The 24064-nt window shown below is 37.1% G+C and overlaps 1 protein-coding gene across 1 annotated transcript; it reads right to left on the minus strand.

Moving 5' to 3' along the window:
* Positions 1 to 219: 219 nt before the first annotated feature.
* On the minus strand, positions 220 to 19680 carry LOC118976067 (cytochrome P450 1A4-like). Its single transcript, XM_037030341.1, has 7 exons — positions 19520 to 19680; positions 15766 to 16604; positions 14383 to 14506; positions 7402 to 7491; positions 7205 to 7325; positions 4189 to 4275; positions 220 to 1583 (listed from the first exon to the last, which is right to left on the minus strand). Exons 2-7 carry the CDS (start codon positions 16585 to 16587, stop codon positions 1286 to 1288), a joined length of 1542 nt encoding a protein of 513 aa, XP_036886236.1. The 5' UTR covers positions 16588 to 16604; positions 19520 to 19680; the 3' UTR covers positions 220 to 1285.
* Between the last annotated feature and the right edge of the window lie 4384 nt (positions 19681 to 24064).

The raw sequence follows: 24064 nt of genomic DNA on the forward strand, positions 1-24064 counted from the left end.
CCCAAATATGCTTTTATGCACCAGCTAGATTTCCAAGCCCTTTTAATGCAAGTCCTCTTAAAGCCACAATCTGAAATACGTGGTTTTTCACTGTCTATTTTATGTTCCTTATGTCACTTAGCTCATTAACAAATTCAAGTAAAGAAATACACTCATAATGCTGGGTACTACACTAGAAAATACTTTTAAATAATTGCTATCTTTTTTTTTCATGTCATCCTGAGTTGCACTGTGCCCCTCTCCCATTCCCCAAATTCATGTTGAAGTACTAACCCCCAGTACCTCAGAGTGAAATTGTATTTCACTGAAGGTTAGGTCTTTAAAGAGTTAACTTACAATATGGCCAGTAGGATGAGGCTCTATATCATATGACTGGTGTCCTTATGAGATAAAGGAGAGACACAAGGGGTGTGTGCACACAGAGAAAAGACCATGTCAGGACCCGACGAGAAGACGACCAACCACAAAAGAAGAGAGGACTCTGGAGAAACCAACCCTGTGGACACCCTGATCTTGAGAAAATACATTTCTGTTGTTCAAGCCACGCAGACTGTAGTATTTTGTTATGGAAGCCCTAGCAGGCTGATGCACATGTAATAGGTGTCAAAATCAATTGGTAGCATTGTAAAAACCCCACTTTGCCCTGGTGTTAAATTCTTAATACAGAAAATGTAAGAGCCAATATAAAAACAGATTTTGAAGACATTCCCCCTCATGTCCTTTTCTCTGCTTCTCTGAAACCAGCTCAGCTAATCGAGTACCACTGAAATGTTCTCTGCTCTTCTAAGCCACTCTTTCTCCCTTCTCTGGAAATCTTAAGCACCAATTTCCCAGACTACTGGAAAAAACATATGTTTGACATCAGAACCTTGTTCTCATTCTGAACTCTGTCTTTAAAACCAGTGTTAGTATACCTGTCCATTTGAAGTTGGTGTAAAGGAATGTAGACAGAGCCTCCTTACCTATTCATTCAATCCACCACACATCTTTCTCTTCCTTTCATGTTCACTGTGATGCATGGGACCCCACCACATGAAGCAGGGTTACAATCCCTGAATCACATCACACTTTATTATTATCTTAAAATATCCTTATGAGACAGATCTCTCACATTAGAATTGAAGCTATACCACATACTTTAAAAAACACTTCCTATATTAGGATGATAGATAAAGGATTGAACTAATAGCATGGCTTAGGGTACAATCTTTAAATTGTTTATTAAATGAATTTGAATCACATAATTTTTCTGACTTAAATCAGAAACCCGCCTCCAGCTGAGAACCTAAGACATGCCAGCGGCGGAGCGGGGCTCTGCCCGGAGCTCGTAGGGCGTGGGCTTCATGGCCAACCCATATGTGGGCTTCAGGTCCAGCTCGGTGCCAGGGCATTTTTTCAGCTTGAGCTGCTGCAGAACTGTGACGATGAAGATGAATATCTCATTTCTCGCGATGTCTTCTCCAAGACACTTCCGGATTCCCATTCCAAATATCAGAACCTGGTCAACAAGGCTTTTATTCAGTTCCTTGTTTTCATTTAGGAATCTCTCAGGACTAAATAAACTAGGATTATCCCAGATAGTTCTGTGTAAAATAGACAAAAGTTACATTTTAAAAAGAAATCATTTGATCATTTTGCCATTTTTGCCAACTTCTGCACAATAATATTTTTTGCATGACATGCTTTGTTCAAGTTTGGAATATACTTTAGAAACATTATATAATATGCATGTATAAATATTCATACATATATACATATATGTACATATAAATTATATATGTATATAGTTATTATGAATATATGTATATACAATTCTTTAATTTATTGGCATTTTTAGAAGCCATAAACAATTACTACAATTATTTTTAGTTTTCACTAAAATAATTTCTAATTCATTAAATACTGAATAAAATCCTTGAAAATTTATTTCAATTTTTTATTATGCAAAATGAAGAGTTCTACAAAATTCTCCTATGAATATTCCAAAATTTTGTTATAAGTAAAAAGAATAAATATTCAATGTTCTTTGCTTTAAACAAAATAAGCATACTTCTCACTTTGGTATAATTGTATTGAGTAGAAGGTCTTCATGCATCATCACAGACAGCAGTCAGGTGACCAGAAAGCAGCCCTGGCTGAGGGGTTGCCCACAGTTCCAAGCCTGTCCTGCATCTGGTTCTCTCTTCTCCTCCCACCTTTTGTTTCAGGCACTGAATCTGGCTTTTCCATGACAACTCATGCTAGCATGCTTTCAATACACCCTAAGGCATACATTGGATAGCCAGTTGACTTTACCAAGAACTGGGCTTTTTTGTGTGTCAATGTCACTCTCTTTCTAGAATATTTGTTTTCTTTCTTCACCGAAGTCACAGGTCTGGAGACCTACAAGTCATATTCAGTCTTTCAATAAATTTTGCTTTGCTCTCACAGTCTTTTAAAAGTAATTCATTGTCTCTAACATTTAAACATCAGAAGAGTCCATATGAAAATTTCCATTTCCAAGTTCTATCTTACAACTGAAAGAGCCGACAACATTGGGACAATGTCCTGCTTGTTCTCTGTTTCCTGCGCTGAATTACACACAACAGATGAACCCCTCCACAGTGGCCCAACAAGGGCAATTCTCTCATCTTTGTATTTCCCACTGCTCAGGAGGTGCGTAAGTTAGTGACCTCTGTTTTACTAAGTAGGAATAATTTCCTCATTACATCAAGTCTTGAATCACATGCTCATTTACCTTAAATAAGTGCCTCTATACAAGCAGTATTTCTTTATAAGCACCTGTGTTAACACGGTTTATTTGAGCATTACACAATATTCAATATAGTCATGCATTCTTAGGACACTAGAACACTTGGGACACTTGAGGTAGTGCTGAGAACAAATGCCATTAAGTTTACTCTGACTATATTTTTCTTATAGTGAGTTTTTAAATGCTTAGTTTTATTCAGCATAATCACAAATTGTGAAGAGTGGAAGTAACCTGGCTCAGTGGATTGAGTGCCAGCCTGGAAAACAAAGGGTCACCGGTTCAATTCCCAGTCAGGTCACATGCCTGGGTTGCAGGTTAGGTCCCCCATAAGGGGCACGTGAGAGGCAACTGCATGTTGATGTTTCTCTTCCTCTCTTTCTCCTTCCCTTTCCCTATGTCTAAAAATAAACAAACAAAATCTGAAAAAAAACCCACAAGGATTGAGATATCAATCTTTCTGACAGTAAATTTTATGATGGGTCAGACTGTGCAGTGCAGTCCACCATTTTGCTGGTTGTGAAGGTGCTGTTAGGTACACAGGACAATCACCTCTCTCCCAAACAGCCTGGAGCATGAGACATCAGTCAGAGGAACGGCCCACTGAGTGCATAATAATGCAATTTCTACCAGTTTCCTGATCACATCAAGCTCTGGGCAGACCACATGGAGATTCAATGTCTGTCAAACAGGATATACACACTGAATGTGAGTTCTTCTTTTGCTACTTACTGAACATGTGACCTTAGGCAATTTGTTTCACCTGGCTGAAAGTTTCTTCAGTTGTAAAATTGGTATCATGGAAGCACCACTGCAGAGGATTATTGTTGAGGCTCAGAGGGACATTTTAAGGTTTTGTACCCAACAAAGTAGAGTCTATAAATAGTAGCTGACATCATCATTGTTCCTACCACCACTATCACCACTGCCATCATCCTCACTTTCACTGCGTGAGGTATTTTCATTTCAGTCCTCCCCTTTATAGCTGATACGGATGAGACTCCAGTTGTATTTTATTTCCAAATATTTATTGAGTGGCTACTATGTGCCAGGCACTGCTCTAGGTGCCGAGATAGAGGGAAACCAAAACAAACAGAAAGAAATATATTCTGCTTTGTCTTTCATATTCTTTGGGGGGATTTCATGCTACATTTCAAATTTCAGCGGCCCTAACCTATACAGAGGGTGAGCCCCAAAAGTGCTTGGTCCACATCTCCCCCAGTATGCCCACTTTTGAAATCGGACTTGCCCTAAATGAATCTATATTAAGATGTTATTCCTCTCATTGCCAGTGAGGAGAGAAACCTGAATTTTCTTCCAATTTCTTTCAAGAGAAATAAAAGGAATGATGTTTAGTTAAGGATGTGTATCTTCCCCTGATTAATAAGTAACAAACAACCAAACAAATTTAACCCCAAGAAATGATTTTGGTGACTTACTCATCATGATTTACTTGATACATGTTAATAAAGGTGCATGTTTTCCTGGGAATGAAATAACCATTCAGGGTAGTGTCCTCTGTGGTGCTGGGAAAGCAAAGTACATCATTATCATTTCAGCACATTCTTGAATTTGAATAATCCATCCCTACTAATGTCTTTTTGGAAACTATAGTGATATGAAATCTTTATAAATCTTCATTGTTTCATTAACTAATACATCTTCCACCTATTGCCAAATTAGTAATTTATTTCTTTTCTTGCATTTGTAAAATATATTGAGCACTTATCATATTTAAGACATTTGCTATGAGTGAAAATCTCAATGAAAAATTATCTCAATATTTCTCTGACAAAGTTGCCCATAAGTAGACACATCAAATTATATCAGGAAACTGTAATGAAATCATTACTTTCTGTGTGCCTTGTGTGTTTTGGCTTTTATCAATAGATTAAGAAAACAAAACATAACATCTTTTAGTATCTGGTAGAAGGAACAATGGAACTGGAACTAGAAAATCTGAACTCCAGACACTGCTCACTGTGAACTGTTGGGCAAATCTCATATCTACTCTATGATTTCGTTTTCTAGCTATGAAATAATGTTGTTTGTGTTGGATGATCTCTAAGTTGTTGTTAGAACAAATAATCTATTTTTCTAGTGCTATACTCAAACTTCTTTATGCAAACTGTATACCTTTGTTTTTTTATACCTCTTTAATTACTCATGGACTAGATTAAATCATGTTATATTCCCATGTGGCACTCCCTAAATTCCAAGCTGGCCCCCACATTTACTTCTGCCCCAAAGGAACAGCAGGGACATTTCTATTTGATGTGTTTGAGAGAAGAATCTGAAGACACTTGGCTTAGCCACTTCTGCATTCTTTCTTCTGATAAGCCAACCTGTAGAGAAGGTACATCTCATCTACCATCACTAATCAGATGAGCTTGGAGAAGCAGCTTTCATGCTTCCATAGGAGACTACTGTTGTTTCAACTTGCCAGAGACTGAGTGGCAAACTATGTCTAATTAAGGTGAGAAGTACAAGGAAGCCTACTTGACCCATCTCTAAGCCAAATTGTGTGAACTACCTCTGATCATTACGAAAGCTCATGTTTGAATTTCTATCTGATCTATGCTCATTTTATAGCTAGTATTGAACTTTAGCAAGTAATATGGACATTATTCATTGGGTACCCTGAAAATCCAATAAGGGGGATGCCAGGAAAGGAATATATCAATTTTGGAGGAAAGATTACCTCCTCCTAGCATGGTTACTTGCTTATTTCAATACATCCTTGTCCACATGTTCTCTGTGTATTCAGTTGTTTCAATTCTATTATATGTTGAAAGCTTTATGCTCCTATTATATGGAAACTTAGCATGTAAAATTTTATTTTATTTATTAAATGCGAGTATTTTAAAGGAGGATTCAATATATAAAAGCATTAATTGTAGGCTTTTTCTCTCTCCATATATAGTCCTGAAACTTTTGTATGAAAGTGCATTTTCACATAACTATTAGGAAACATACATGTAATACATATTAGGGTACTTTTAGTCTTGTGTAGTGTGTGTTCATGTGTTTGTTGTAGGTAATAGCAAAACTGTTGTCCCTTTTTACCAATGATTATTTCTTTTAGCTTCTTTTAATTTATTTTAATATATTTTCTGCTTTCTGATCCCATGTGTTTTTAAATGGAACACAGTAAAATTCCAGGTATAGACAATTTAGTCCCAAAGAACATACATGTCTTTTATGTGTATGCAAAAATTCTTGTTTCATATCACACTACTCTTTCTATCACACACTGGTATATAAAATTGTTCTTTTATATACCATTTCTTCACTTTTAGTAATATAATGAACAGCTATGTTTGAAGATGAATTTTCCTATCAAATGTGTCCTCAGATGCATTTTCCGGTCTCCGAAGTAAATGATCACTGTCATTTAATCCAAATGGTGCCTGTCAATTTTGCAGAGCCTCTCTGTTCCTGATTATTTAGTAATGCTTATAGGTCATACTCTTTTATGAGGAACTCATGTCACCTTATGAAAGTCACTGGGACAGAGGAATGGCTTCTTTAAAAATAGGACCTAACCTGAAGATGAAATTTACTTCAAACAGAAAGTGGGTCTGCAGAAAAGGGATCACTGTGAGTTAATAGCATTGCGCGTGAATATGGAAAACAAAGTAAGGAGACACAATGCAGGGAAATGTGTTGCTCGGTGTCTGGCCTTCACTCTGTTGAGGTGGTCTGGCTTTTTAGGACACCTCAGCTGAAGGCACCACCTCCTACTGCACCAATAACCAGGATTACCTCAGCTTCCTGGAGTGAGAGACATTCCCATTTCCTCACGGTTGAAAGGCTGGACGCAAAAAAGCACTGAGATTTTCATTTTTTAATTTTAATTGTATGGAATAGAAATAGTTCAAAGTACCGGAACTTTGATTGCTCACATTTAAATTTAATAAAGCTTAATCTATGCTGACATGCATTTGTGAGCTGGAAAGTCTGGTATAAAGTTCAGTAAACTTTCAAATATCTATAAATAGAAACTCTGTTTAATCTATTTGTGGTAACACTGGCCTCCTTAGTCGATTGACCAGCAGAATTCTAAGCTACTGAAAAGGATGCCACATCAGCAGGTGGCTAAGACTCTTCATAGGAGGAAGTTAAGTGAGTTTGTAAGACATTTCATAGCCAATAATATATTATGGTTGTATTATCCATTCTCTGGAACTTCCATATCCTTTTCTTCCCTTAATTAGTATATGTAAGATAAAAATTAATGGTATCAAAATTTAGTTACGAAAACAGTCACAAAATATGCTGTTGTGCTCTGTAAAATTGTCATTAGACAATTTCAAAATAAAATAAGCTTTAAAATAATACATTAATACTAACATAATACATATTTTAAAGGACCTAAAGTATTTGAATGCCTTAGACTCCTCATTCCCCTCCACCCACCATTGACTGCCTTACAAAGTAGAATCACAAGCTTACCAATGTGGGATAGTAAAAGGGAGGAAGGAGGCATGTCTAAATATTTCATTTATGAAAGCTTCTGTGTAGGGTAAAATTTTCCTGTCTTCAAATCTGGGTGATTTAAGCCCAATGTTTCCATCTGAAAGAGAAGGTGTTTATTTAATAAGAAAAATGACAATCATAAGGATTATATTTTTCATCTCAAAGCATGTTACCAATTTCTTCTTGAATTCTGGTTTGAATTTCAGGATAGTATATCAAATAAAGAAAGCTCCAATACAAACAAGTTGATACAGTTTCAAAACCTGAAAAAAATTAGACAAAAATGTCATGGAGAAAATCATTAGCAAAATTGGTATCCTCATTTACTTCATATCTGAATATTATGAATCCAGGGAAAAGAATCTAAATATAACTAATAATTAGTAAACTCACAGTGAAGTAATCACTATGTATTAAAATTTGTTTCAGAATATAGGCTTAACTACTCGCCCTTTAGGATAGTCACTATCAAGAGGACAGAAAACAGTAAATGTTGGTGAGGATATTCAGAATTGGAATCTTTATGCATTGCTAGTTTCTAGTTAAACTGGTACAGTCACTATGAAAAACAGTATAAACTTCCTCAAAAAATAATGGGAATTATCATATAATCCAAAAATCCCACTTCTGTGTATAGCAGATCCCAAATAATTGAAAACTGGGCCTCACAGAGATATTTGCACACCCAAGTACTTTGCAGCAATACCCACAATAGCTAAGAGGTGAAAACAACCCCCATGTCCATTGATGGATGCATGGATAGACAAAACATGGTATATACATGCGATAGAATATTATGCAGTCTTAAAAAGGAGGTCCTGTCACTTGCTACAACATGTATGCACTCAAAGATGTTATGTTGAATGAAACAAGTCAGTCACAAAAGGAAAAATAGTATATGATTTCACTCATATGAGGCATCTAAAGTAGTCAAATAATAGAAACAGAAATTAAAAAATAGTTGCTAGGGATGGGGAAAGAGATGGGATAATTGGCATTTAATGGACATAGAGTTCAGTTTTGCAAATGAAAAAAGGCTAGAGACTTCTGGTGAAGATGGAGGTGCAGGTAAACACTCTTCTCCTCTTTGCACACCCACACGAAAAATTACTAATAGATCTTAAAACAACATCCAGAACTATCAGAAAATCAAGCTGTGTGGAAGCCTAACAACCAAGGATTTAGAGAAGCCACATTCATCCAGATGGGTAGGAGAGGTGGAGACATGGTGTGGCCCAGAGAGGCAGCAGAACAGGCGGTCCCACATTCTCATGTGGTGGATAAAAATCAGGAAGGATACCTCAGGAGTGAGGGATCCCAGCCCTAGGCAAGACCACACAGCCTAGGTTTCTAGAACCAGGAAGGTGAATCCCCATAATTTCTGGCTGTAAAAACCAGTGGAGGTGGGGGAAGCAGAAGAAACTGCCAGATTTTCAGGAGACTCCACTTAAAGGGCCCTCATGGACTTATAAATTACACAGACTGTTCTGGGATTCAGCACCAAGGAAACAGCTAGAAGAACACCAGTCATAAATGGGCAGTAAGTGAAGTCATTAGAAACAGGGTAAGTAGTAAGCAAACCTCCAGAAGCCAGGCAGCACTACTGTCCCCTCTCTAAGCTCTCCACCCACACAGAACTACAAAGCAGTGAAACGGGATACGAGACCCCGGCAATTACCTAAGGCTTCACCCCACACAATTTGCAGGTGCCTTTTCTACAGTAGCCCACACCACAATAGGGAGTGACAGCAGGTCTACCTGATACACAGAAACAAACACAGAGGGGCTGCTAAATTCAGGAGACAAAGAAATATGGCCCAAATGAAAGAAAAGAACAAAACTGCAGAAAAAGAACTAAATGAAATGGAAATAACCAACTTATCAGTTGCAGAGTTCAAAATACTGGTTATCAGGATGCTCAAAGAACCCACTGAGTATGGCAACAACATAAAAAAGATCCAGGAAGAAATGAAGGTCACATTAAGTGAAATAAAGAAAAATCCATGGGGAACCAACAGTGGAGTGGATGAAGCCAAAATTCAAATCAATGACTTTGTACATAAGAAGGAAATAAGCATTCAACCAGAACAGCAAGAAAAGAAAATAATTTTTAAAAATGAGGAGAGTATAAGGAGCCTCTGGGACATCTCCAAATGTATCAACATTTTAATCATAGGGGTGACAGAAGGAGAAGAGGAAGAGAAAAAAATTGAAACTTTATTTGAAAAAATAATAAAAGAAAACTTTCCTAAGCTGGTGTGAGAAATAGACATATGAATCCAGGAAGCACAGAGAGTCCCAATCAAGTTGGACCCAAAGAGGACCACACCAAGACACATCATAATTAAAATCCAAAGGTTAAAGATAAACAGAGAATCTTAAAAGCAGAGAGTTACTTACAAAGGAGTTTCCATAAGAATGGCAGCTGATTTCTCAAAAGAAACTCTGCAGGCAAGAAGGGGCTGGCAAGAAGTATTCAAGGTGATGAGTAGCAAGGACCTACAACCTAGATTATTCTATCCAGCAAAGCTATCATTTAGAATGGAGGGGCAGATAAGGTGCTTCTCAGACAAGGTAAACTTAAAAGAGTTCATTATCACCAAGCCCATTACTACATTAAATGTTAAAGGGACTTATTTAAGAAAAAGAAGATCAAAACTATGAACATTAAAATGGCAACAAACTTACAACTATCAAAAACTGAATTTAAAAAATAAACAACCAGAACAGGAACAGAATCATAGATATGGAGATCATTTGGAGGGTTATTAGCTGGGAGGGGGAAGGAGAAGAAGAAGGGAAATAGTTCAGGGATTAAAAAGCATAATTGCTAGGTACAAAATACACTGGTTAAGAATAGTATAGAAAATGGAGAAACCAAAGAACTTAAAGGTGCATCCTATGTACATGAACTAAGGGAGGGATTCCTAGAAAGAATGCTGGTACTGGTGGAGGGGGGAAAAAGAGAAAAATTAGGACAACTGTAATAGCATCATCAATAAAATATATTTTTAAAAAAGAAAAAGAAAACAGACTAGAGATCTGTTACACAACAATGTGAACACACATAATATCACTAAACTGTATACTTAAAAATGTTTAAGATAGTCAATTTAATGTTTATGAGTTTAAAACCACTACAAAATAAATTAAAATTAAAAATACATAGTTATTATTTATGACAAGTGAAAACAATGAAGATATTTCATTATATCATGTTAATAATTGCTATGATCTATGTAGCAATAATAATTATAATTTATAAGTGACCACTGAGTGATTACTCAGTTCTATCTATATAGGGTGTATATAATTATGCTTATTTTACTGAAGATAAAAATGTGCTTTAAAGATATTATGAGCCTTGCCAAAGGTGACTCAGAGCAGAAGCAGAGTCAGCACTTAAACTTGGACTTATCAGGATTAAAAAGCCCGATGTTTGAATTAGCATAGCACATAATGGAGGACTGAGTACATTCGATTTTTTAATACTAATTTTTAGTGTACTTGTTGTTATGGTTTAAAATTCATTCTTTGAACAGGGTATCATAACTTTTGAGATTATTTATACATTGACTAAATACTTTTCATTATTGAAAATAAAAGGAAGAAAAAATGTCACATATTTTTTTCGCAGGAGCAATTTTAACACTATGTCAAAAATAAGATCACTTCTCAAAAACTTCACACTCAAAAATGCCACATTAAAAATGTTTTCTAGACTGTTTCAAGTATGAATTCACCTCTATGATAACCAAATGTCAAAATTAATGATGGTATTTGTGTTTTCTAGAAAATAAAATCTAGTAGCAGAATTAGTGTTTAAATCAACATATCTTTTCTCATTTTTTTTACATTTTTATTATTATTATATTACAGTTGTCCGAATTTTTACCTCTGTGCCCCGCTCTACCCAGCACATCTTTTTCCCAGGTTTCTATGGTGATGATAACAATGATGACAGCAAACTTTAATCACTTGATTGCTTTGTTATTGCGATGCGGCTATAATTCATCTTATTTTAAAGATGAGAAACTAGCAGCAAAGATGTGGTTAAATATTTCACCAGGGCCACAAAGAGATAAAGCTAACACCCAAAATCAAGCCTGTGTGCTCTGGAGCATAGAGACTTAACCATTTGTTTCTTTTCTAAACAACTTGCAACACAACATGAACAAGAAATACACCCAGATGTAGCTGCAGGGCAGAGGAAACTCCTTTCCCAGTCTCTCTTCTCAAGACCTGATTTTCAGATCTCACCAAAAAATTACTCATCCTAATAGGTGAATTTGGCAAAGCAGTGGGATAGGAAGTCAATATTCAGAAATCTAAGGCATTTTTGTACAACAACAATGAAATATCATAAACAGAAATCAGGAAAAAAATCACATTTGAAATAGCAACAAGAAAAATAAAGTACCTAGGAATAAACTTAACCAAAGAGGTAAAAGATTTGTACTCAGAAAACTACACAACACTGAAGAAAGAAATTAAGGAAGACATAAATAAATGGAAGCATATACCATGTTCATGGATTGGAAAAATTAACATCATTAAAATATGCATACTACCCAAAGCAATTTATACATTCAAGGCAATCCCTATTAACATACCAATGGCATATTTTGCAGATATAGAACAAACATTTCAAAAATTTATATGGAACCATAAACAAACCCAAAGAGCTACAGCAATTTTGATAAAGAAGAACAAAGTAGAAGAGATCACAATACTTCACATCAAACTATAGTACAAGGTCACTGTAACCAAAACAGTCTGGTACTGGCACAAGAACAGACACATAGATCAATGGAAGAGACTAGAGAGTCCAGAAATAAGCCCACGTTTCTACAGTCAATCAGTATTCAACAAAGGGAGAAAAAAAATGGATTAAAAAATAGCCTCTTCAACAAATGGTGTTGGGAGAGCTGGACAGCTACATGCAATAAAATGATATCTAACCACCAACTTACACCATGCACAAAAATAAACTCAAGATAGATAAAAGACTTAAACATAAGTCACAATACCATGAAAGTCCTAGAGGAGAGCATAGACAGGAAAATCTCACATATTCCGTGCAGCAATATTTTCACTATGTCCCCTAGAACAAGGGACAGAAAGGAAAGAGTAAAAAAATGGGACTTCATCAAAATAAAAAGCTTCTGCATGGCTAAATAAAACACGTGCAAAATGAATAGGAAAGCAACTAAATGAGGAAATATATTTGCAAATGATACCTCAGACAAGGGTTTGATTTCCCAAATATATAAAGAACTCACATGACTCCACTCCAGGCAGACAAAAAATCCGATTGAAAAATAGGCAAAGGACCCGAACAGACACTTCTCCAAGGAAGACATACAGAGGTCCCATAGGTATATGAAAGGATGCTCACTGTCACTAGCCATCAGAAAGATGCAAATTAAAACCACCATGAGATACCACTTCACACCAGTCACAATGGTCATCATAAACAAATCAACAAAGAAGTGCTGGTAAGGTTGTGGAGAAAAGTGAACCCTAGTATATTGTTGGTGGGAACGCAGACTGGAGCAGCCACTGTGAAAAACAGTGACAGGACATTTTATCCAAGACCTGGGACTATCTAGTTATGTTACAGATCTCATATTTTTATCATTGTGAATTTTGCTTTATATATCAAGGCTTAAGCAATATATTACCTATCTTGGTAGATTATGTAAAAATTGAGGTCATAAGAAATATTTGTGGAAGATCCTGCCTATATCCAAAGGAGAAATCAAATTATCTCTATGATCAATTTGAAAAGTTAAATATGGAAATATAAATGTTAATAATAAGGAAGAGCTGTTGAAACAGTGTTTGCAAAATTTATCTATTAAAATATGTGCTTTAGAGACCAACTGTTTTCTTCTAGTATTCTATTACATATCACTAGAGAACCAACACACATATGTGGAAGTTTATGTCCTATTAATTTTCTTTATTACCCTTATTTTCATTCAAAACACAAACTTGATCAGATATATTTGTTGAATGAATAAATGCATTACACAATAAAGTATTATACTAAATGTGCTTTGTTTTGCACACATTTATACAAATGATGTTTAACTGTGTTGTGCACATCTGGTGTTACTAATCTATATCACAGTCATTTCTGTCATTTGCCATAATTTTATATTTGTTGATTTTTTTCAGGATCTTGACAGTATTATGTACTTCTGAAATATATTATCTCCACAAATCACGGTGAAAATAAAGTCTACTTGATGTGTTAATCACACCCACACACACCCACTCTTTAGTATTCATGGTGTTCAGGCTTTAAAAAATGATTCTCATAAAATGTAACAATAGTATTTAGCTTTAGACAGTTGGCAGAAGAAATGATAAGTACAGAGTGATCACATCTGCATAATAAATAATGAGTGCATCCATCAAATTGAAATCATGGTCACAATAATATACATATATACGTAGGCGGTGCAGAGGGGAAGCAGGGTTATTCACATAGGAAAAATAATACAAATCAAAACAAATGCCTCTTGTTTGTGAGAAAATTTAGGAAAACAGATGCATATGTTCTAGAAAAAATGAACCAATTTGCCGATAAATATAGTATAAAGAAAAAAGGAAAAAATTACTTTGAAAAATACTTCCCCTAAAATAAAATTGTGAAAACACCTTGAGTATTTTGACGTTTCTCTCCATGTCTCTCTCCATCCCTTTCTCTCTCTCTAAAAATAAAGAAAATCTTTTTAAAAAGATCATGATAATATAAGAATACATGGTAATCCATGACAATATAAAGCCTGCTTTACAAAAACACCTAAAGCAAAGAAAACAACCCTTTTAAACAGATGAAGAATAAGCGTCAATGGGTTGAGAGTGGGATGCAGGGATACAGAGTAATAAGCAAGCAAAGGAGGACAGGTATTTCATGAACATGGAGACCACGATTAACTCAATTCTCGACCCCTGAGAGGAAAATAAAGTTTTCTGAATGACATGGGAAGAAGGCAGATTGCCAAATTGTGAAATCAGAGTGAGAAAACTACACAAAATGGCTGAGATCAAAAAAGTGAAATACTCGAAACTGCAAACAGTAGAGCACAAAAATAGCAATTAATCCTTACTTCCCTTACATTTCGACAAATACTCTCACGTACCAGCTCCGAAGAGGTCATTCACAGTGCTTATGATTTCATCATCATTTAAAGTGGCCGTTTTAGTAGTGGCACATTTGTTATGGCATGTACTAATCAGAGCATCAGTAATGTCTCGCATATGGGCCTGAGGAGACAAATCTTAGCGTGATTATTGATCCCTATTTACATTTTATGCCATATGTGAACCTCATGAACCATGTTGTATAAAATGAACTCAATTTGCCTAGGAATATGAAGACTATAGTAGATCATTTTTAACCTTACAGCCAGTTTTGCTTGTCAAGTTTTAATGCTCAAGTTTAAAAGAATGTAGAATAGAAAACCCAGAGAGCATGCTCAGTTTTCTTTTTAAAGTTCCTTCCAATCAATAACAAAGTTTCTATGGCTAGAAGCATAGTTGAAAAAAATTAAAGATTAGCTTACCATGTAGACATTGCTGGATAATCAACATAATCAGAGGTTTCTAAAGCCATTGTAAGAAGTTTACTGTAATCAGCATTCAGAAAGCGATGAGGCTGAAGTAGGTTATGGAGTAGGAAGAAAAACTTAGAACTTTACAAATTCTTTTACTTACTGTGTTTGTTCTAATAGTCCTAAATGGTACCTTGAAACAGATTTTTTATTGCCTCTTCTTTTTCACTGGAAGGGACCTAACTCCTTACATCTCTTCATTTGCTCAATCATCCATCTTTTCATTTTTATGTTTTCATGATGTCATCATCTCAGCAAATCAGCCTTCAGCAGCTACCACTCTTTATAGTACATACATGTTTCATGAGAGAAAGTTACTTTTCTGTGGACCATAAAAAATGGACCAAAAACATCACAGTGGCCTCACAAAAGGTCCATTTTTGTCACCTGAAGTAACTTCTCAAAGTTTATTTCTATATAGTAAAAGGACTCAAGTAGAAAAAGAGGGTAAATTGGGACCAACCTATATAATATTTTTTTAGTTATTCAAAACACTTTCTGAAAATAATGCTGACACTTTTAAGACCTCATAGTTTCAGATATGAAATGAAAAAGAAAAATTCAGTGGTTGATTTTTTTTCAAAGAACTTACCTACGTGGTAATTATTCATCATCCAACTACAGCTTCACAATTCAAGTATGTACTTTAGCACACACTAGAGAAATTTCTGAGGTCTCAAAGAATTCAGAACTGTTCTTAAAGTTCCTACATTAAAATGAAGTAATACTGCCGTATAATCTCACTGACTGAAACTAATATTTTTTAATAGTTTGTGTAAGGGTCGTTATGGCAAAATTATAGTGAAAAGAACCAAGGACAAATACATACAACTTTCTGGGTACTCAATACATCTCATCATTATCTTTTGCTTCTTACCAAGTCCCTTGTCCTGGTATAAATTTAAATCCTACCTTATCATATGTAGTAAGATGATCTTGTACATGTCGTGCAACAAACTGATTGAAGGCCCTATAAAACTCTCGAGGAGCATTTACAATCTGCAGTGGAAGGTAGCGAAAACACGGTATGAAATCGGCAGGATTAGCGGCACTGGAGGCCTTGAGTAAGTCATCGTTAGTTTTAACTATCCTAAGAAACTCCTCGTCGCCATGGTCATATCTCTTGCCAAAGCAGAGGGCACAGACAATGTTGGCTACTGCACATGTGACGGCATTTCTGGGATCAAAGCTGCCATTCTTAGAAGTCAACTCTGCAAAGACTTCAACCAGCTGAGCAGCTTCCTTGATGGCGTGTTCCTCAAATAAGCAAGAGCAGGTGGAGGATTTTGCTTCTGCTTTAGAGAAAGTCCGTAAAGCATTAGAGGCTATTTTCTTATGAAGCTTCCAACTCTCGCCATAATTGACAGAAAATGAAAGACTCTTTCCTTCTGCTAAGAAAGAAAATGTGTGCATGTTAGGTCTGCCTGCAAAAGGCTCTCCATTCTTGAGTAGTACTTGCTTCACCATTTCCATTCCGTTCACCACCACGACAGGCACCATGCCAAGTTTGATGAGAAAAACATCTCCATATTTCTTCCTCATCTCTATGAATGTAAGGTAAGGATGCTCTCCAAGCTGAAGAAGATTTCCTATGATGGGAAAGGACCATGGGCCAGGAGGAGACACCTGCTTTCTCCCCTGACTCCCTAGTGCTCTCACAAAAATAAAAACCACCACCAAAATTATGAGAGAAGTGGTCACCTCTCCAGGAGCAGTTGCCATGTCAAATATCATTTTCAGGAATAAAGCACCTAAAATAAAAATATATATAACCTTAGTTTTACCATTCTAAGCATAGACTAAGAGTCTTTCTCCCTTTAAACAGTTAAATGAAAAGTACAGACTCTTTGCAGTCAGTTGAAAACTATTCTTAACCAATGTACCAAGAGGATAAAATCACATTCTTCCAAAACGCATTTTACCTTTATTCCAATTCTATTATTTTCACAATTCTAAACACCAGACCAAATTGTTTCATGTCAGTCATTGATACAATAGACAGAAGAAGACAATTTTTATGTAGAAAGCACCTTGGTGGTTGGGAAAGAGCTTAAGGCCATAGATGCTAATTTCATACTCATTATTAGCCAAGGATCTTCATCTTGTCACTTAATCTAAATTCATCCCAGTTTTCTTATCAAAATATCTTATCTGACAGGATTAGTCATTCATTCTTTCAAAAATATTTATTGACTTTCCCCATCCCATGTCAGGCACTAAAAAATACAAAATTTCACAGACTCGTGAGGAAACTAGATAAACAACAATAAGATTACAAAGTGGCAAATGCTATAGAGAGTTGAGTACAGAGCCATCTGTCATTGTTTAAGGATCAAAATAAATCATTAAGGGGATGGACTCACATGAATAAGTATGAAGGACACATGGGCAATAACTAAGACGGGGGGCGGAGATGGGAGGGGGGTGGGGAGCACTGGGGGGGTGCAGGGCTGGGAATACAAGAAAGAAAACTGTACTTGAACTAAAGTTAAATAAATAAATTTTTAAAAAAGTACTTAGTGAATTATAACTATTTAGTGAATATCTAATTGTTTGTCTTCCTAGCCTGTCCTTACACTCCCCAAGCCTCTTAAAAGGGTGACCTACTGAAGCTACATATCCTGCTCCATAACTTGCCCTTGTAGCCATAGGTGACTGAGCCAAGAATGGGCCACGGACCCAAAATGCACCTTCCTTAGGAAGTGGGAATTGGAACTGTGAAAGATCATCTCCTCTTTGGGCAGCTGTATCTACAAAATCTAAGTTTGAAGATATGATTTGGGGACCTTTAACCCACCGGAAGGACATGAGAAACTGAAAGAAGGTCTGAAAAATAAATGAAATAGAAAGGAAAAGAAATAATAGACTGAGGAAGGCCTCATGACCTTGCATTCACTACTTCTAATACCTTTATGAGATCTAGTCCTTGGACTGAATTCTTCCCCGCTTAAACTAACTATAATTTGTTTCTATTACTTGCATCAAAGAGGGACCTAACCAAAAAATAAAGTTTCATATACATGCAGAATACATTTGTCAGTCATTTTATTTTATAGCAACTATAGAGGGAATAAAAAACCTTCCTTTAGAAGCATACATAACTAAACTGTTCACATTTCTCAAATTATTTCAGGACAAGTAACATTGGGAGGCATTAAAATTGTTCACCAGTGTGAATGTCCAGTTCTCACTAGATTTACACTAGACATTTTAAATACATATGCAAGCAAACCCTTGTCCCCTGTCTTATCTGATTGCTTCACTTTTCTATGTTCACCAATAAAATGTGGCTAACTGCACTGACTTGGTTGGCATTGGTTACTAAAAACTGAACTTTGGAATTAAAAGTGAGAGGTCAACATTTTTATGGGAAAAAAAAAACCCTGAAAACACATTTAAATTAAAAAGAAAAGCAGTCCCTAATCAATGCAACAGCTACAACTTGCAAAAGATTTCATTTTCTTGCTGTTCAGAGGAAACAATGGGAGCTTCGTTGTGTTTCTGCTTTGCAACATGCTGATTTTGCAAAACATTTTCCATTAAAAATAACTATGACCTTGGACCGTACACTTACCATGTGTCCGATCCAGAACCAAGCATTAAATCTACACTGTTTTTTAAAACTCACCCTTCTGAGAGAATTATAGAGAAGCTTAGAGAGATAAAGTCATTTCCATTTCCTTCCCATATTTTCTGAGCTGAATACAATGCATCAATAACCTTTTGCACTTTTTTTTACAAAATTTAATTTCTCTTGGGCATTCTCCAAGTTGCCAGTTTGCATACTGAGAATCATTAGTGGCATTTCCAAAGCTGGATACTAAATAGGTGAGAAGTGGTTGTATCGGAAAGAACTTCGGGCACTCGTAAGGATGACTGGGTTTCCTGACTCACTCCAGCCCTGTTCAGCTGTGAGACTTCAGCTAAATCACATCTGCCTTCGCCTCATTCTCCTTTTCTATAAAATGACCACTTCGGCCTGGAAAACTTTGAAAGCCAGCTGCAGTCTTCAGTAATCAAAGCTAGCAGGGAAAACGAGGCAGAAGCACAAGTGTGAGGCACGGGGTTAATTACCCAACAATATTATGTTGCCAGAGTTTCCAGGGCAGTTTACAGTTCATCAACAAATGTAAGTAACTGTGATCACCGTGAATTCTTGTTCAGCCTGGGCTCTTCTAGCTCCATTTATTAAAATATCTTTGGCTGCTTTCCAGGGCCAGCGTATTGCCAGCTTTCCCAGCAACTTTCTTGGAAAGCTCTGAAGGTATATTCTGTTTCTGTTGTTTTGGGGGTGAATTAGGGCTGAGGACAGGGAGTAAAAGGTCCCCTAAGGGTGAGCTGCTGCATTGTCAAAGATTCCAGGGGAACTCTAGATACCAGCCAGGTAAGAAGAGCATGCATAGGTTGAGGATTTTGTACTGATTCTCAAATGTAGACACACATTATATGCCATCTCCCCACCCCCGCAAGCTGGTTAAACCAATGCAATGATCACATCCTGAACAAACCAGTTACATCTAAATTTCTAGGGATGGATACATTTTTAAAAAGCTCCTCGGTATGACTAAGGAGAATTCCAAGCTGAGGACCTTTTTGAAGGAATAACAACCTGCAAGAGATCAACAAATCCATTCATCCCAAGTTCAGTGAAGCTTGGAAAGCTCACCTGTGCCCAGAAATCTTGCAGGTCAGTGTGAGGAGTCTGCAGAAGGGTCTAACCACTGAGAAAAATTTTGGAGGAAGCAGAAGGTATCCTAGGAAACAGTAGTCTGTTCACAGCGGCTGCAGGCCTCATGAAAGGCTGGGAGAGAACTTTCCAGGTAGAGACCTGGGAGGGGAGGGCCTTGGACCCATGTGGGGAGGAGTCTGGAACTGGATTAGGACATTCCAGAGCTAGAGGGAGGGGTGAAGAAGCCTCTGCAGCCAAAATTGGGCCCAGGAAGCTGGAAAATTCCAGTGTGAATGGAAGGAGAGGGACAGATGGAGCAAGGGGTCCTGGCAAAAAGAGGAGGATGGAAATTGATCTTGGAAAGAAGCAGGGCAGGGGAGGGTGGATGGGAAGACTAATCATTTCTAAATTGTTTGTGACAAGCAGGAGTAGTTTCAAAAGGTAGCAAAGAAACGGGGAGGAAAAATAGGATTGTACAGAGCAATTGCTTTGCTGTGAGCTTCAGGAAACCAGGAGAATGCACCACACGCTAGACAAGGAGTTGGGGAGTGGAGGGTGCGGGGGAGATGAGTGGAATTAAAAATCTAGGAAGCTTAGGTTTCTCAGGTAGATTTGGCAAATTCCTCGGGACAGATTTGTATTTCTACAACTAGAACAGTCAACCTCTGAGGATAATTATAGCTTTGATCTGAGAATATATTCTCACCTAGGTCAGGGCACTTTTTCTACCTGAAGTGTACTTTCTCTACCTGTTACTAAGTGACACATGGTTTGGGGATATCTTCCTGTCAAGATGTCTGCAGCTTATTATATAACAAACTTTAAAAAAAGTTTGAGTCTTTGGCTTGGAAAATATTTGAGGTTTCGAGGTCAGTTTTGAATGAGAATATCCAAGAAGGATCACTGTTAGTAGTATGCTCTCACATAGGGAAGAAAGCCAGCCCCCAAAATGAGTGCTAAAAATAATATATTTACTAAAGGAAAAATTTTCAGGCCCCAAGCTTTAGTGTCAAGTTCACACACACACACAGACAATACATTTCTAAATATCTAGACTCTAAAAATTCAAAAAAAATCTGTCAAAAGCCTCAAACCATGCAAACTTTTTGACCCGCTAGCAGTACTTATGCTAATAATCATGTCATACCTAGCAACTGAAAAAAGTATTCCTAATGTTTTCCCATGAAGTGTCACCTTCTCTGATATAACTAACCCCACATTGGATTAAAGTATAGAAACTATGCAGCCATAGCAGAAACTCTGTGCAAGCACCCATAATTTAGACTGCTGCTAATAATTGCTTGATAGTGTGTTATGTGAACGCTTTGATAGAAGATAATGAGAATTGCCTTGGACTGAATGGCCAGGGGTGGGGTATCAGTTTCCTAGGGATGCTGTAACAAATTGCCATGAACTTGGTGGGTTACAACAACAGAAAAAGATGAACTCTCGGTCTGAAGGCCAAAAGTCTGAGATCAAGGTGTTAGCAGGGCCCTGCTCCTTCTAAAGGCTGACTTTTCCACGTCTTGGGGGCCCCAGGTGTTTCTTGACTTGTGGCTGCACATACTAGACAGGGACCAGTATAATCCCTGCCTGTTTTCACATGGTCTTCTCTTCTCCCTGTCTTTCCTGTGTGTCTTTTATAGGGATGCCTATCATTGGATTTAGGGCTCAATTGGGTAACCCAGAGGGATCATCCTTAATTTATTAAGGAAAATCCTTAATTTATTACATTTGCAATGGTCCTTTTGTCAAATAAGGTCATAGTCACAGGGTCTGGAGTGTAGACACATCTTTTTGGAGGCCACCATGCAACCAATTACAGGTGTGATATCACATTCACTACCATTGCCCTATAGTGAAGAGTTGAACTCAGGTCATTCAGATTCTATTTTCCTTTTTGTTTTTTCTCCTGGCAAGTAGTTTAGCAGGGTCTTCATTTATCCTGGGTTCCAGTACAAGCTCTGTTATTTCATAGGTTCATGTATCTGAATATTTTAATAAATCCTTCTCTACTTCAGTAATCCTTCTCAGTAAAATGAGGACTTCTTGCAGTACCTATCTCAGCAGTTAGTTAAAAGAATTATTTTATCTGTAAAACACTTAATATTTGGCATGCAATGATTATTTTAAAACAGCAATAGCTTCAAGTTTATAGAAAAGGATTGTTATACTCATAGAGATGAATAGGGGGCAGGGTGCTTAGTGGAGAAGGTGATATTCAAAATAAATTATAAAGCATATATGGGAAGAGTTCCTAAGCAGAGAAGAACATTTGAAAATGTAGAGAGGTTTTAAAAATAGCTTTGCAGGATTAGGAAATAAAGTGAGGTAGAAGGTGAGCCTGCAAATATGTACCTAAGTATGTTCCTAGTGGCTTGGTCCAGTGGATTCAGCCACTTACATATTTTTCCTGGCATTTTTATTCAGAATTGCCATTATCTGGATGTGGTCCCCATTAAATTGTTCCTGGCCTATTTTTTACATTAGTTAAGATTACATTCACAGCCAGTATGAACAACAACATTTAAATGGCTTAACTAAATAGAGTTTATATTTCTTACACAAGATACCTCAAGGTAAGTGGCTGCTTCCATTGGTTCAGTAGCTCTGTGACAGTTAGAATGATATTTCTACCACCCTTTGCTCCTTTCCTTTTGGCTGCTACGTGGCTGCTGCAGTTCTATCCATCACATCAGAACAATTAGAAGGGGGAAAGAGCATGTCAGCCACATCTGCACTATTCTATTATTCAAGAAACCATAAGTTTCCCAGAAACCAACAGCAGAAATGTGCTTAAGTCTCATTACTATCACAGAAGATGAGAAAGCATTTGGGTTGCCATGCATTCACTGCAAAGGAAAGAAGGCCTAGCCCTGGATGGTGTGGGCCAGTGGGTTGAGTGCTGGCCTATGAGCCAAAGGGTTATCTGTTTGATTCCCAGTCAGGGTACATGCCCGGGTCGCAGGTCAGGTCCCCAGTAGTGGGTGCATGAGAGGCAACCACACCTTGATGTTTCTCTCCCTCTCTTTCTTCCTTCCTCCCCCTCTCTCTAAAAATAAATAAATAAAATCTTTAAAATAAAAAGAAGGCTTAATTAGTAAGATGAGGTAGACTGGATATTGGGAGTACAATTAACATTATCTGTCACACATTGTGTCTAGTGGTCTTGTCTCCAGTTTCTCCCCCAAGGCATGCTTCACTCTGACAGTCTAATCAGCTTTACATAGATGAATCTGATTATATTATTTTACTAACTTTCAGTCAGCATGCAGAGTACACTGCATGTCATTCAGTACCATCTGTGACTGACTTATTTGCCTTTTCAGTGTTATCTGTTGCTATTCGACTCCCTTATGTTTTGTAACATATCTGCTTCAATTCTCTCTCCCTTCTCTTAGTCACTGTGCACCTAGGATTTTGTCTGGAAATAGAAGATGCTCAATATAGATGTGTGGTATTATGAATGAAAGACTTCCTCATACACCCAAAGTTTTACCCTGCTTCTATGCTTTAGTTTCTACTGTTCTCTTTGCCTGGTATGCCATTACAATTTACATTCAATTTTATCCACAGGATATATGATTCTTTGAAACCTCATCTTGCTTGTTCTTTTTTCCCTTTTCTGTCTGTTGCAGTGGGTACTGTGGTGTCTTGCCAACATCTGCACTTCAGGATTAATGCACGCATCTTGACAATTGTTGAGAATTTCTGCTACTGATAGCTCTCAACCCCTGAAAATTTTGCCTTTAGTTTCAAAAAATCCCCTAGCTCAAGACATCCTTTTTTCCTAGGATGGCCTGCAGTATGATTAGCTGGGGCACAGAAACAGAAGCCCTGCTGTGTTGGCTCAATTTGGAATGAAGGCTCATTCTAGCTCCATTGTTCCCCAGAGGATCAACTGAGACTTTTGTTGAAAGAGCATCTGTATTGTGGATCATGTTCCTATTCTGCCCCAATCTGCTTTCCCTACTTCCTAACAAAGGTCTGTTCTGATTGATCAGCTCAATGAAACTTCAATGGAGAAATTTCCATTCAGAACAAATTTCCAGGGAATCCAATCAAAAACAGCTCCATTGGTATTGTGACAATCTGTCCATAGTCTTTTGGCCAATACTGGCCATGTAGGGATATTTAGCATCTTCAAAAACAGACTGTCTCCTGCAGTCAGCTCTGCTGTGCAAGTCTGAATGGCTGCCATGTCAGAAGGATTATTTGTCTTGCATTCAAAGAAAGAAAGAAAGATTGTCTAGAGAAAGTACTATTAGGAAGACTTGTCACCTCCAAAAAACTAGACATTTAATTTTATGTTGCTCCTTTTATGTTTTTATATTTTTATTAAGGATATTTTATTGATTGTGTTATTACAGTTGTCCCATTTTTCCCCTTTGCCCCCTAACCCAGTACCCCAGCAATCCCCCACTTATTTCATGTCCATAGATCATACATACGAGTCTTGTGGCTTCTCCATTTCCTATATTATTTTCAACATACCCCTGTCTATTTTGTACCTACCAATTATGCTTCTTATTCCTTGTATCT

The sequence above is a fragment of the Sturnira hondurensis genome, unplaced genomic scaffold (genome assembly GCF_014824575.4).
Source record: "Sturnira hondurensis isolate 20B ecotype Veracruz unplaced genomic scaffold, ASM1482457v3 Scaffold0020642, whole genome shotgun sequence".
Classification (NCBI taxonomy): domain Eukaryota; kingdom Metazoa; phylum Chordata; class Mammalia; order Chiroptera; family Phyllostomidae; genus Sturnira; species Sturnira hondurensis.